We start from the raw sequence: 14,486 nt of genomic DNA on the forward strand, positions 1-14,486 counted from the left end.
ACTGGTCGTCTCCAAAATTGAATAGGAGGTTAGGACCTTTCTGGCTCCCGGTGTTTTTTTTTTCCTGTGGGAAACGGGTCCAAATTTTTTATTTTTATTTTTTTATTTTATTTACATTTATATCCCGCCCTTCTCCGAAGACTCAGGGCGGCTTACAGTGTATAAGGCAATAGTCTCATTCTATTTGTATATTTACAAAGTCAACTTATTGCCCCCCCAACAATCTGGGTCCTCATTTTACCTACCTTATAAAGGATGGAAGGCTGAGTCAACCTTGGGCCGGGCTTGAACCTGCAGTAATTGCAGGCTGATGTGTTCTAATAACAGGCTTCTTACCAGCCTGAGCTACCACGGCCCTACCAAAATGACTCTTTGAGTGTTTAAGGAGGGCCTCTGGTGGCTCAACAGACTAATGCAGTCTGTTATTAACAGCAGCTGCTTGCAATTACTGCGGGTTCAAGTCCCACCAGGCCCAAGGTTGACTCAGCCTTCCATCCTTTATAAGGTAGGTAAAATGAGGACCCAGATTGTTGGGGGCAATAAGTTGACTTTGTATATAATATACAAATGGATGAAGACTACTGCTTGACATAGTGTAAGCCGCCCTGAGTCTTCGAGCGGATATAAATGCAATAATAATAAAAAGGTTGCTGACCCCTGTCCCAGAGCCTTTTTAAATTTATTTATTTACATTTATATCCCGCCTTCTCCGAAGACTCAGGGTGGCTTACAGTGTATAAGGCAATAGTCTCATTCTATTTGTATATTTACAAAGTCAACTTATTGGCCCCCCAACAATCTGGGTCCTCATTTTACCTACCTTATAAAGGATGGAAGGCTGAGTCAACCTTGGGCCGGGCTTGAACCTGCAGTAATTGCAGGCTGATGTGTTCTAATAACAGGCTTCTTACCAGCCTGAGCTACCACGGCCCTACCAAAATGACTCTTTGAGTGTTTAAGGAGGGCCTCTGGTGGCTCAACAGACTAATGCAGTCTGTTATTAACAGCAGCTGCTTGCAATTACTGCGGGTTCAAGTCCCACCAGGCCCAAGGTTGACTCAGCCTTCCATCCTTTATAAGGAGCAATAAGTTGACTTTGTATATAATATACAAATGGATGAAGACTACTGCTTGACATAGTGTAAGCCGCCCTGAGTCTTCGGAGAAGGGCGGGATATAAATGCAAATAATAATAATAAAAAAAGGTTGCTGACCCCTGTCCCAGAGCCTTTTTTTAAATTTATTTATTTACATTTATATCCCGCCCTTCTCCGAAGACTCAGGGCGGCTTACAGTGTGTAAGGCAATAGTCTCATTCTATTTGTATATTTACAAAGTCAACTTATTGCCCCCAACAATCTGGGTCCTCATTTTACCTACCTTATAAAGGATGGAAGGCTGAGTCAACCTTGGACCTGGTGGGACTAGAACCTGCAGTAATTGCAGGCAGCTGTGTTTTAATAACAGGCTTTAATAACAGGCTTCTTACAGCCTGAGCCACACTGCGGCCCTTTGACAGCCTAAAAACAGGAGATTCCTAAGTTCGGGAAGTATTGTTTGCAAATTGTTCCAGGAGAGTTTGGGAATTGCAAACCAGGTATGTTTTTCTCTGTTGGCCGTCGGCGACGACGGTGGCGCCAAAAAGTGTAGGCTTGTGCAAACATAGTGATCACACATCAAAGATCCCTGTAATCCGTCCCCTGATTTAAGTGAGGAATTAACTGCAGAGTTGGAACGAAGGGAAAAATTGCATCCAGAACAATAACTGGGGTGTGAATTCTGTTTCAGCCAAAAAAAAAAAAAAGGGAATGGAATCCTTGGTTGTATAAACAGAGGCACCGAATCAAATTCACGTAAAGTATTATTTATTTATTTATTTATTTATTTATTTATTTATCATATTTATATACCGCCCTATCTCCCTAGGGACTCAGGGCGGTTCACAGGCAAATAAAAATACATATAAATACAGAATAAAATAACAGTTAAAAATAATTAGTAGCGCTTTATAAAGGTTATATAGGGGACTGGAGGCTAAAACATATGAAGAACGGTTGCAGGAACTGGGTATGTCTAGTTTAATAAAAAGAAGGACTAGGGGAGACATGATAGCTGTGTTCCAATATCTCAGGGGTTGCCACAAAGAAGAGGGAGTCAAGCTATTCTCCAAAGCACCTGAGGGTAGAACAAGAAGCAATGGGTGGAAACTAATCAAGGAGAGAAGCAACTTAGAACTAAGGAGAAATTTCCTGACAGTTAAAACAATCAATCAGTGGAACAACTTGCCTGCAGAAGTTGTGAATGCTCCAACACTGGAAATTTTTAAGAAAATGTTGGATAACCATCTGACTGAGATGGTGTAGGGTTTCCTGCCTGGGCAGGGGGTTGGACTAGAAGGCCTCCAAGGTCCCTTCCAACTCTGTTGTTATATTATATAATATAAGGTTGAGTTAAGGCCACACCTGGGAATATTTGCATCCAATTCTGGTCACCACATTGCAAAAAAAAAGATGTTGAGACTTTGGAAGAACTGCAAAGAAGAGCAGCTAGGATGATGAAAGTCCTGGAGACTAAAATATATGAAGAACGGTTGCAGGATTTGGGTTTGGCTAGTCTAGAGAAAAGAAGGACGAGGGGTGGGATATGATAGCAGTCTTCCAGTATTTAGAATAGAATAGAGCTGGAAGGGACCTTGGAGGTCTTCTAGTCCAGTCCACTGCTTAAGCAGGAGAACCTATACTATTTCAGATACGGTTAAGTGCCTGTCCAGTCTCTTCTTAAAAGCCTCCAGTGATGGAGCACACACAGCTTCTGGTGGCAAGCTGTTCCACTGGTTAATTGTCGTCACTGTCAGGAAGTTTGCTAGGTTGATGAGTTTCCAACCATTGTTTCTTGTCCTACTCTCCAATGCTTTGGAGAATAATTTAATCCAGTGGTGGAAATCCAATTTTTTTTAAAATACCAGTTCTGTGGGCGTGGTTTGGTTGGCGTGGTTGACGGGCAAGACAGGGGAAGGATACTGCAAAATCTCCCTTCCCACCCCACTCTGCGGCCAGCCAGAGGTGGTATTTGCCGGTTCTCCGAACTGCTCAAAATTTCCGCTGCCGGTTCTCCAGAACCTGCTGGATTTCACCTCTGGTTTGATCCCCCTCTTCTTTGTGGCCGCCCCTCAAATATTGAAAGACCGCCAACATGTCACCCCTAATTCTTCTCTGAGGGGCTGCCCCAACCTATTTTCCACAGCACCTGAAGGCAAGACAAGAAGCAATGGGCGGGAACTCATCAAGGAGAGAAGCAATCCTGGAATTAAGGAGAAACTTCCTAACAGCGAGGGCAATTAACCAGTGGAACAGCTTGCCACCAGAAGCTGTGGGTGCTTCATCAGTGGAGGTTTTTAAGAAGAGACCGGACCTGACTGAAATAGTATAGGGTAGGAGTCTGCAAACTTGGCTCTTTTAAGTCTTGAGGACTTCAACTCCCAGCAAAGCTGGCTGAGGAACTCTGGGAGTTGAAGTCCACAAGTCTTAAAAGAGCCAAGTTTGCAGACCCCTGTTATAGGATCTCCTGCTTGAGCATGGGGGTTGGACTAGAAAACCTTCCAGCTCTATTTTGATTCTGATTCTATCCCTCTGTTTATGCAGCCCAGAACTGTATTGGCTTTTTTGGCAGCTGCTGCACACGGCTGGCTCATATTTAAATGAATTGTCCACTAGGACTCCAAGATCCCTCTTGCAGTTACTGCTATTGAGCCAGGTTTTTCCTAATCTCTTCCTGTACATTTGGTTTCTCTTGCCTGACTATAAATCTTTAACTTTAACTAACCCTGTTAAAGACCTTGGAGTTTTCATATCAAATGATCTAAGTGCCAAAGCCCACTGCAACTACATCACAAAAAAGGCTTTAAACCTAATCTTGTGCAGCTTCTTCTCCAGAAACACTACACTACTAACCAGAGCATATAAAACATTTGCTAGACCAATTCTTGAATACAGCTCGACTGTCTGGAACCCATACCACATTTCTGACATCAATACAATTGAACGTGTCCAGAAATATTTTACAAGAAGAGTTCTCCACTCCTCTGAATACAACAAAATACCTTATGCCACCAGACTTGAAATCTTGGGTTTAGAAAATTTAGAACTACGCCGCCTTCGACATGACCTGAGTTTAACTCATAATATCATCTATTACAATGTCCTTCTTGTCGAAGACTACTTCAGCTTCAATTGCAACAATACACGAGCACACAGCAGATTTAAGCTTAATGTTAACCGCTCCAATCTTGATTGCAGAAAATATGACTTCAGTAACAGAGTTGTTAATGCCTGGAATGCACTACCTGACTCTGTGGTCTCTTCCCAAAATCCCCAAAGCTTCAACCAAAAACTATCTACCATTGACCTCACCCCATTCCTAAGAGGTCTGTAAGGGGCATGCATAAGAGCACAAGCGTGCCTACCATTCCTGTCCTATTGTTTCCTTTTGTTATATCCAATTCTTTTCTTCTTCCTATATATATATATATGTAGGTCTTTGGTTATTCGGGTTTTCTCCCGCGTAAAATTGGAAGTGTCTTGGCAACGTTTCTGGGAGCAATGTGTGATTGCAGCTGTTTCTTCCTTTTTAACTGCTAGTGGGGGTTTGAACTGATTGGGTGGGAGCTTGGCTGTGCTCTGATTGGATGGGGTTTTTTTGTGCTCTGATTGGATGGGGGTGTGTCCTGTGTTGGTGGGGGCTTGGTTGTGCTCAGATTAGCCTGAGTTGCAGGGGGATTTGAGCTGGTGAGCTGCATTGCTGTTGTTTGGCTTCATGTTTGTGGTCGTGCTACATCTTCATAGTGGGTGTCTGTCTGCTGTATATATGGGTTGGAGGGGTTTGAAATGGCTAATGTTGCAGCTGCGGTCTGGCTTCTGGTCCTTGGTCGTGCTTCCTGATCAGTGTGGGTTTGGGTCTGCTTTCTGGGTGGATGTGTGGTGGTGACATCCTGTGTGGACCTCGTGGACCTGTGTACCTGTGTGGACCTGTGTACCTGTGTGGACCTTCGACAAACACGAAGCCAAACAACAGCAATGCAACCCACCAGCTCAAATCCCCCTGCAACTCAGATTAATCTGAGCACAACCAAGCCCCCACCCAAACAGGACACACCCCCAGCCAATCAGAGCACAAAAAAACCCCCATCCAATCAGAGCATAGCCAAGCTCCCACCCAATCAGTTCAAACCCCCACTAGCAGTTAAAAAGAAAGAAACAGCTGCAATCACACATTGCTCCCAGAAGCACGAAGCTGAAGCCTGAAGATGACAAATGAGACTTCGTCGAAACGTCGCCAAGACACTTCCAATTTTACGCGGGAGAAAACCCGAATAACCAAAGACCTACATACAAACACCCGCGAAAACCTCAGAAAACAAATATATTAAGTTTTTTACGTGTGAGGCGATGGATTCTGCATAGGGCTGTAGTTGTTTAGCGAGAAATTTGGCTAGGTTTTGTAGAGGTGAGCCTATGGAGCTGACTATGGGTCTGAGTGGGGTTCCTTCTTTGTGTATCTTGGGGAGGCCGTAAAGCTTAGGACATCTGGATGATTTCTCTCTGGGAATGATTCTTTGTTGGATTTCTTCGCTGATGGGGGAGGCTTTTATTTTGGATCTAGTGGTTTTTTCTAGGTAGGTGGTGGGGTCTGTTTTTAGGGGCTTGTATGCAGGGTCTTGGAGTAGGTTGGTTAATTTGGTTTGGTAGTCAGATGTGTTCATAATCACCGTGGCATTGCCCTTGTCTGCTGGTAGGATTATTATGCTGGTGTCTTTTTTTAAAAAACTCATTCCAGTTCATAGAGATCATAAAGAAACAAAACCTACAGCCCAACGACCTACTTGTGAGCTTTGATGTCATATCCCTCTTCACCCAAGTGCCAATCAAAGAAGCCTTGACAGCTATCCAAAACAAATATAACCCCCCCAAGCACATCCTAGATCTGACCAACCACTGCCTATCCAACACATACTTCATCTATAACGGACAAAAATACAAACAAATAGAAGGAGCACCCATGGGATCACCCCTCTCACCTGTCATTGCCAACCTCTACATGGAACACTTTGAAACCCAAGCACTAGAAAAATCTGATCACAAACCCAAACTCTGGCTCAGATATGTAGACGACACCTTCATAATCTGGCCACACGGGAAAGAAAAACTTGACAACTTCCTCACACACCTCAATAGCCTACACCCCAAAATACAGTTCACCATGGAAACAGAAGTTAACAACCAACTTCCCTTCCTAGATGTCTTAGTCTACAAGAAACCCAATGGCTCCCTAGGACACACCATCTACCAGAAGAAAACACACACAAACCGCTATCTGCACGCACGCTCACACCACCACCCAGCACAGATCAACTCCGTAGCCAAGACACTCATCTCTAGAACAAAACACTTAGCTGACGAACAACACCTAAAAACCGAACTACACACTCTCACAAACGTACTAACATCCAATGGATTCCAGAGAAATAAGATTACCAAACTAATCCAAAAAGAACCCCCCACTATAATCCAAGACAGAGAACAAGAAAACGGCACAGCCCTCCTCCCATATATAAAAGGCACCACAGACAGAATCAGCAAGATCCTCCACAAACACAACATCAAGACAGCATTCTGCACAAACCAAAAAATATCCACCATCCTAAGAAACCCCAAAGACAAAATTGAGTTAGAAAATCAAGGAGTATATGAAATCCCATGCACCGCCTGCCCCACCACATACATTGGACAAACCAACAGAAGAATAAGTGCACGCATTGAAGAACACAAGAACTCAGTCAAAAAAGAGGAACCAACTTCTTTCCTGGTCCAACACCTTAAAGCCACAGGACACGATATTGACTTTAAAAAGACCAGAACTATCGCCAAAACTGAACACTTTAACAACAGAATAATCAGAGAAGCAATCGAGATAGAAAAACGCCCACACAGCATGAACAAACGAGATGATACCTCCCGCCTACCAGCCATTTGGAAACCCGCCCTTATTGACAAACGAGTCCCTAACACGAGGAATGACACCAGACCCACACTCACGAGGTCCACACAGGATGTCATCACCACACATCCACCCAGAAAGCAGACCCAAACCCACACTGATCAGGAAGCACGACCAAGGACCAGAAGCCAGACCGCAGCTGCAACATTAGCCATTTCAAACCCCTCCAATCCATACATACAGCAGACAGACAGCCACAGACTTCCAAACGGCACAGAAGCCCCTATAGCCTTCTACTCTAGAACAATGTCCCCCCCAGAGAGGAACTATAGCCAGTTAGATAAAGAAGCGCTAGCAATTGTGTCAGGGGTGAAAAAATTCCACGAATATGTATTTGGGCGGGATTTTGAAATTGTGACTGACCACAGACCGCTGTTAGGAATACTGGCAGGAGACCGCCCAACGCCTGTGGCACTTTCGCCACGATTGACTCGATGGACTATTTTCTTAGCCGCTTATTCGTACAAGCTGCAGCATCGGCCAGGAAAAGAAGTGGGGCATGCGGACGCTTTAAGCAGATGCCCACTACCAGAGGCGATCAAGACCCCACCCGGGACGCCTGTCCTGCTGATTGACTCTTGACTCAGGCCCAGTCACCTCTAAGGAGGTGGCTCGGCATCATACCGACATTGTGATAAGGACTGTACTCGGATGGGTACAAAGAGGGTGGCCCGCTGCGCCGGGCGAAAGGTTTAAGGAATTTGTAAAAAAGCGTGATGAGCTCTCGGCTCAAGGGGGGTGCCTATTATGGGGTGATCGTGTGGTAATCCCGGATAAATTAAGGGGAAAGGTATTGGACCTCCTCCACGAGGGTCACCCAGGGATCGTAAGGATGAAGGGGCTAGCAAGAAGCTATGTAGTGGCCACTCATGGATTCAGAAATTGCTGAGAGGGTAGGGAAATGCCAGGCTTGCCAAGAGTCCAGACCCCTACCACCAACGGCCCCAGTCAGGGAATGGGAAAAACCCCAAGGGCCCTGGTCAAGAATCCACATTGATTTTGCTGGGCCTTTCCACGGCCAAACCTTCCTAGTGGTTGTCGACGCATTCTCTAAATGGTTAGAAATCATACTTATGAAATCCACTACGGCCGAGGCAGTAATCGCAGCCCTGCGCCACCTATTCGCAACCCACGGGTTGCCTGACACTCTGGTGTCCGACAACGGCCCGCAATTCACGGCAGCCCAGTTTGAGGAATACTTGGCAGAGGAGGGCATCCGCCATGCCCTCTCCGCGCCTTTCCACCCTGCGTCGAATGGCCTTGCAGAGCGTTCCGTCCGGAGCGCTAAGGAGGCATTGTCCAGACTCAAGCCAGGAGACTGGCAAGCAAAAGTAGATTTCTTTCTGGCCATTCAGCACAGAACCCCAAGCACTGCTACAGGCAGAAGCCCAGCCGAACTATTGATGGGACGGAAGCTCCGGTGCCCACTTGACCGTTTGAATCCCCATTACACACCAGAGGGTTACCAGGGGGAAATAGAAAAAACGAGAGGAATGGGTATAGGCGACAGAGTGTGGGCCCGCAACTATGGGGACGGCCCAAGCTGGCTCGCAGGGCAAATCATAAAAGCGACCGGTCCAAAGTCATACTTGGTCGAATTACAAGACAACCGAGTATGGAGGCGCCACATAGATCAGATAAGGAAACGAATAACAGAACAACCCGAACCAAACGAGACAGATAGTGACCAATCCTTATTTGAACCCACAGCTGACCATAACCCAGAGGCACAAGACTTAGCTGAGGTCCCGGAGGTCCAGCGACGCCATCAGGTTCCCGAGGGAATCGGCAGGGAAAATTACAAAAGTAATCCAAGGCCGGATGGCCAAGAAAAAGAGTCTGCAAGTAATCCAGGGCCCGTTGGCCTAGAGAAAGAGCTGGGAGGAGAAAACAGCCCCTCCGACCAGCTCAAAACACCACCCAGAACTGAACCGCGCAGGTCTGAAAGAACTAGGAGACGCCCAGGTTATTTGCGTGACTACGTCGAATAATAACATGTAAATAAAATGTAAATAGAGGCAAAGTGTTTTCTGGGAGGGGAGGAGTGTTATGTATTCATGTTTGTACCTTTAAATATTTGAGCGGGAAATCAGCACGTTGCTGATTGGACGAAGCCTCCAGCAGAACTGTATAAAAGGAGAGGTTTTTCCCCCAGCCTGTTGCTGGGTTCACCATATATTAAAGAGCTGTTGTCACTCCCCTGGTCTCCAGCCCCGTTACTTCCAGAACATAACAGCGCTCAATTGTATTAATCTTAATTCCAGGTTGCTTGTCTCCTTGATGAGTTTCCACCCGTTGCTTCTTGTCCTGCCTTCAGGTGCTTTGGAGCAGGGGTCTCGCAACCTTGACCACTTTTAAGACCTGTGGACTTCAACTCCCAGAATTCCTCAGCAGCTCAGATGGCTGAGGAATTCTGGGAGCTGAAGTCCACAGGTCTTAAAAGTGGCCAAGGTTGGAGACCCCTGCTTTGGAGAAGAGCTTGACTCCCTCTTCTTTGGGGCAGCCCCTGAGATATTGGAAGGCTGCTATCATGTCACCCCCTAGCCCAGCGGTTCTCAACCTGTGGGTCGGGACCCCGTTGGGGGTCGAATGACGATTTGCCAGGGGTCACCTTAGACCATCGGAAATATGGGAAGTATACTTGCGAGTTGAAGAATCGCGCTCCAATGGTTGACTCCACAAGCCAGCTGCAGGCTCTTCAAATCGCTAGCCGAATTCGGCTTCAGGCGCGATGAATTAAAAAAGAGAGAAATCTTTGCTCTGATGTCTCCCTCTCAAGCCAGCTGCAATCACTCCCAATCGCTAGCCTAATCTGGCTTCAGGCGTGATAAACTTAATAGGGGAGGAATCTCCGCTTTAATGCCTCCGTCCTCAAGGCAATCGCAAGCAGTTCAGATCGCTAGCCAATAGGGCTTCAGGCGCGATAAATTCAAAACGAAAATAATTTTATGGTTGGGGGTCACCACATCATGGGGAATTGTATTAAAGGGGTCGCCACATCATGGGGAATTGTATTAAAGGGGTCGCAGCACTATAAAGGTTGAGAACCACTGCCCTAGCCCTTCTTTGCATGAAACTAGACCTACCCAATTCCAGCATTGAGTTGGGATTTTGTGCCCCGGCTCTGTTTCAACCTATCTCGAGCCCAGGACCCGTGAGAAAGTCGGGCGTTTAATCGACTCCCCCTTGGCATGATCACAGCCTGCTCTAGGAGGGCGGCTGGCATAATCATTAAGACAGACACAAATGCGTTGTGTAAACAGGAGTGGATAAATTGGTTTTGCCTGGAATAAATCAGGTGGAGACACCACAGGCTCTGAATAACAAAGAGGACGGGTGTGTGTGGGTGTGTGTATATATGTGTGTGTGTGTGTGCTTTCCCCCCCCTCCCCTTTCAGGTTGATAGCAGCTGGAATTTCCCTCTTTTATAATCTTGTTTTTTGTCTCTTTCTTTTCAGGGCCTGAAGCCGATGGACCATAATGGGCTGGCTGATCCATACGTGAAATTGCACTTACTCCCTGGAGCCAGCAAGGTGCGAAGAGTCCCACTCTTTTATTTAGACGGGTGGGACGCTTGGCTGGAGCTATTTTTCTAGGAAAGGCATTGGCTAGGTGTTGTCGGCTGCCGCTCTTCTTAATCCAGGCATCCTCGAGAGCAAATTGGAGGTCAGGACCAGAGGGTGGTGGGTGCGAAGGATGCTGTACGAGGAAGGGTTGCTTGGAAAACATAAATGAGAGGACGGGAGACATGGGAAGGGGAAGGAAGTGTTGGAAGAAATATCCATCTGGGTTCAGTTCCAAGTGGGGACAAAGACACTGGAAACATGGAGGCTGCTTGGAAAGATGGTTTAATGGTGGTCAGGATCACATGGCTTGAGTTCCTGAACAGAAAAGGGGCTGAGATCCTGTGTGCTCCCTGGCTTTATGCTTTTTCTGAGCTTTGAACTTTCTGGGGCACAGGAAGAGTATCCTGATCGGTTGTCAAAGTCCCAGGTGGTCTAGGGGTCTTAGTTAACATTGTAGGTTGTCCCTCAAGCTTGCCTGAGCCTTGCCATGTGGTGAGTTTCTGTTCTATTGTGTTGCAAATGATGGTCCATTGACAAAGGTGGGGAGAATGAGTTTCTACCTCTGACCCATTGACAAAGGTGGGGGGAAATGAGTGAGCTTGGCTGAGGCTTTAATGGCCCATTGACAAAGGTGGGGGGTGCCAGGAAGTTGCAGGGAGCTGCTTTGTCTTTAAAACATGTTTCTCCATTTCTCATCCAAGGAAATATATTCTGCCTTTTTAAATATTTTCTGAAATATTTCATTCTTCTAGGAGGGGGGTGGGTGCTAAATTCCTACAGAAGAAAGGGAGGGAGGGAGGGAGGGAGGAGATGGGAATGAGAAAGGAGGAAAAGAGGAAGGAGGGAGGGAGGGAAGGAGGGAGGAAGGGAGGAGACGGGAAAGAAGGAGACAGGGAGGGAGGAAGGAAATGGGAAAGAAGGAGGGAGGGAGGGAGGAGGGAGGAAGGAAGGAGGGAGAGGAGGGAGGAATAAGATGGGAACGTGAAAGAAGGAAGAAGGGAAAGAAGGAAGGAGATGGGAAAGAAGGAGAGGGAGGAAAGAGTGGAAGGAAGGAAAGAAGGAGAGGGAGAGAGGAATAAGACGGGAATGAGAAAGAAGGAAGAAGGGAAAGAAGGGAGGAGATGGGAATGAGAAAGAAGGAAGGGCGGAAGGAGGGAGGGAGGCAGGGAGGAGATGGGAAAGAAGAAGACAGGAAGGGAGAGAGGAAGGAGTGGGAGGAAGGAGGGAGGGAGAGGGAGGGAGGAAGGAAGGAGATGGGAATGAGAAAGAAGGAAGGGAGAAATGAGAGATGGAGGGGGGAGGCAGGAGGAGATGAGAAGAAGGAAGGAGGAAGGAAGGAGATGTGAAAGAAGGAGACAGGGAGGGAGGGAGGAAAAGAGAGAAAGAAGGAAGGAGGGAAAAAGGAGGAGATGGGAATGAGAAAGAAGAAAGGAGGAATGAGAGATGGGAGGGAGGGAGGCAGGGAGAAGATGGGAAGGAGAAAGAAGGGAGGGAGGAAAGGAGGAAGGAAGGAAGGAGATGAGAAAGGAGACGGAGGAAGGAGGGAGGGAGAGGGAGGAAGGAAGAAGATGGGAATGAGAAAGAAGGGAGGGAGGAAAGGAGGAAGGATAGGAAGAAAGGAGGGAGGGAAGATAGGAGAAAGAGAAAAGAAACGGTAGCAGAGGAGAAGAACAGAGAAAGAGGAAGGAGGAAGGAAACGAGGGGACTGCATGACTGGCTTAAATTAGGGAGGGATGGGCTGAATTTTTGCCTTTGTGGAAAATCGTAACCGAAGGAGCTCGTGGGAGATTGAACAGGGGATGGACTAGATGGCCTTGAGAGACCCCTTGTCCTTTTGAATTTCTCTCTGCTCCGCCTTGGAAATACACCTAAGAAAGAAGAACCTTTTGGATGGATCTCCCCCTTTTTTTTTTTGGGCTGAGGTTTTGGGGCCAAAGTTAGAAATATTATATAGAAACCAAAAGAAAGAGACCTTTTGAGTGTCCCACGGTTTTCACGTCAGGGGGTCTTGAAGGGGGGGGAGGGGGGGCTGTCTAAAAATTCGGATGGGGTCCATTGTCACTAGTCCATGGTCTGGCTAGGTGGCTCACTGGCTAAGATGCTGAGCCTGTCGTTCAGAAAGGTCGGCAGTTCGGCGGTTCGAATCCCTTGTGTAGGTCTCCTGTGTGAGCAGGGGGTTGGACTAGATAATAATAATAATAATAATAATAATAATAATAATAATAATAATAATAATAATAATAATAATAATAATAATAATATTTTAATTTGTATACCGCCCTTCTCCCGAAGGACTCAGGGCGGTGAACAGGCCAATAAAGTACAAACAACAACAAACAACCAATTAAAACAATCCTTAAAAAACTGATTCAAGATGCCAGTAAATTTTAAATTCCATTATACCCCATAAAAATTACAAAAATTTAAAACCCACAATTAAAATTTAAGATTTAAAATCAGGCCAGTCCAGCCATATGAAATAAATAAGTTTTAAGTTCGCGGCGAAAGGTCCTAAGGTCAGGTAGTTGTCGAAGTCCGAGGGGAAGCTCGTTCCACAGGGTAGGAGCCCCCACAGAGAAGGCCCTCCCCCTGGGGGCCGCCAGTCGACATTGTTTGGCCGACGGCACCCTGAGGAGTCCCTCTCTGTGGGAACGCACTGGACGTTGGGAGATAGAGGCCGGCAGTAGGCGGTCCCGTAAATAACCCAGTCCTAAGCCATGGAGCGCTTTAAAGGTGGTAACCAATACCTTGAAGCGCACCCGGAAAACAACAGGTAGCCAGTGCAGTCTGCGCAGGATAGGTGTTACGTGGGAGCGCCGAACCGCTCCCTCAATAACCCGCGCAGCCGCATTCTGGACTAGCTGAAATCTCCGGGTGCTCTTCAAGGGGAGCCCCATGTAGAGAGCATTGCAGTAGTCCAGGCGAGAGGTAACGAGAGTATGAGTGACCGTGCATAGGGCATCCCGGTCCAGGAAGGGGCGCAACTGGCGGATCAGGCCAACCTGATAAAAAGCTCTCCTGGAGATGGCTGCCAAACCTCCAAGGTCCCTTCCAACTCGACTGTTGTGACTCTAATGTTCAGGCCGTCTAGCTCAGGGGTCTCCAACCTTGGCCACTTTAAGCCTGGAGAACTTCAACTCCCAGAATCCCCAGCCAGCTTTGCTGGCTGGGGGATTCTGGGAGTTGAAGTCCTCCAGGCTTAAAGTGGCCAAGGTTGGAGACCCCTAGTCTAGCTAACATCAAACCAACATTTAAAAAAAAATACTTCAGCAGTTACCAGTACCAGATCGTCCTCAACTTACAACAGTTTGTTTAGTGACCGTTCAAAGTTACCACAGCACTGAAAAAAAAAAGTGACCTATGACTGTTTTTCACACTTACCGTCCCCATGGTCACGTGATCGAAATTCGGACGCTTGGCAACGGGCTCATATTTATGACGGGTCGCAGTGTCCCAGGGTCGCCTGATCCCCTTTGGCGACCGTCTGACAAGCCAAGTCCGTGGGGAAGCCCGATTCACTTCACAACCCTGTGACCCACTTAACGACAGCAGCGATCCATTTAACAAGGGTGACAAAGAACAGTCGTAAAAGGAGGCAAAAGCCACGAGGCAAACCTGTGGCAAGAAAGGTCGTAAAATGAGGCTTCACAAACGTCTCACTTAGCAACAGGGATTTTGGGCTTAGTTGTGGTCGGAAGTCGAGGACTACCTGTAGTAGATCAGGATTTCTGCTATCCTGGTTGAATCCTTCATTCCCCAGATTAAAATCAATTTTCAAAAATTACCCCTTCAGAATTGGCCAGATCGAAATTACGGCGTCCAGATAAATTCGGGGATTTTGCTGAAGATCTCCCTTGATCTGAGGTG

General features: G+C 46.9%; 1 protein-coding gene across 1 annotated transcript in view; it reads left to right on the plus strand.

Moving 5' to 3' along the window:
* LOC131188537 (rabphilin-3A-like) overlaps positions 1-14,486 on the plus strand; it is a 289,054-nt gene that overhangs the window by 156,856 nt on the left and 117,712 nt on the right. The window contains exon 12 of the mRNA XM_058163849.1: positions 10,512-10,586. Coding sequence (XP_058019832.1) covers positions 10,512-10,586 — 75 coding nt within the window. The remainder of the gene's footprint in view (positions 1-10,511; positions 10,587-14,486) is intronic.

The sequence above is a fragment of the Ahaetulla prasina genome, chromosome 1, assembly GCF_028640845.1.
Source record: "Ahaetulla prasina isolate Xishuangbanna chromosome 1, ASM2864084v1, whole genome shotgun sequence".
Lineage (NCBI taxonomy): Eukaryota > Metazoa > Chordata > Lepidosauria > Squamata > Colubridae > Ahaetulla > Ahaetulla prasina.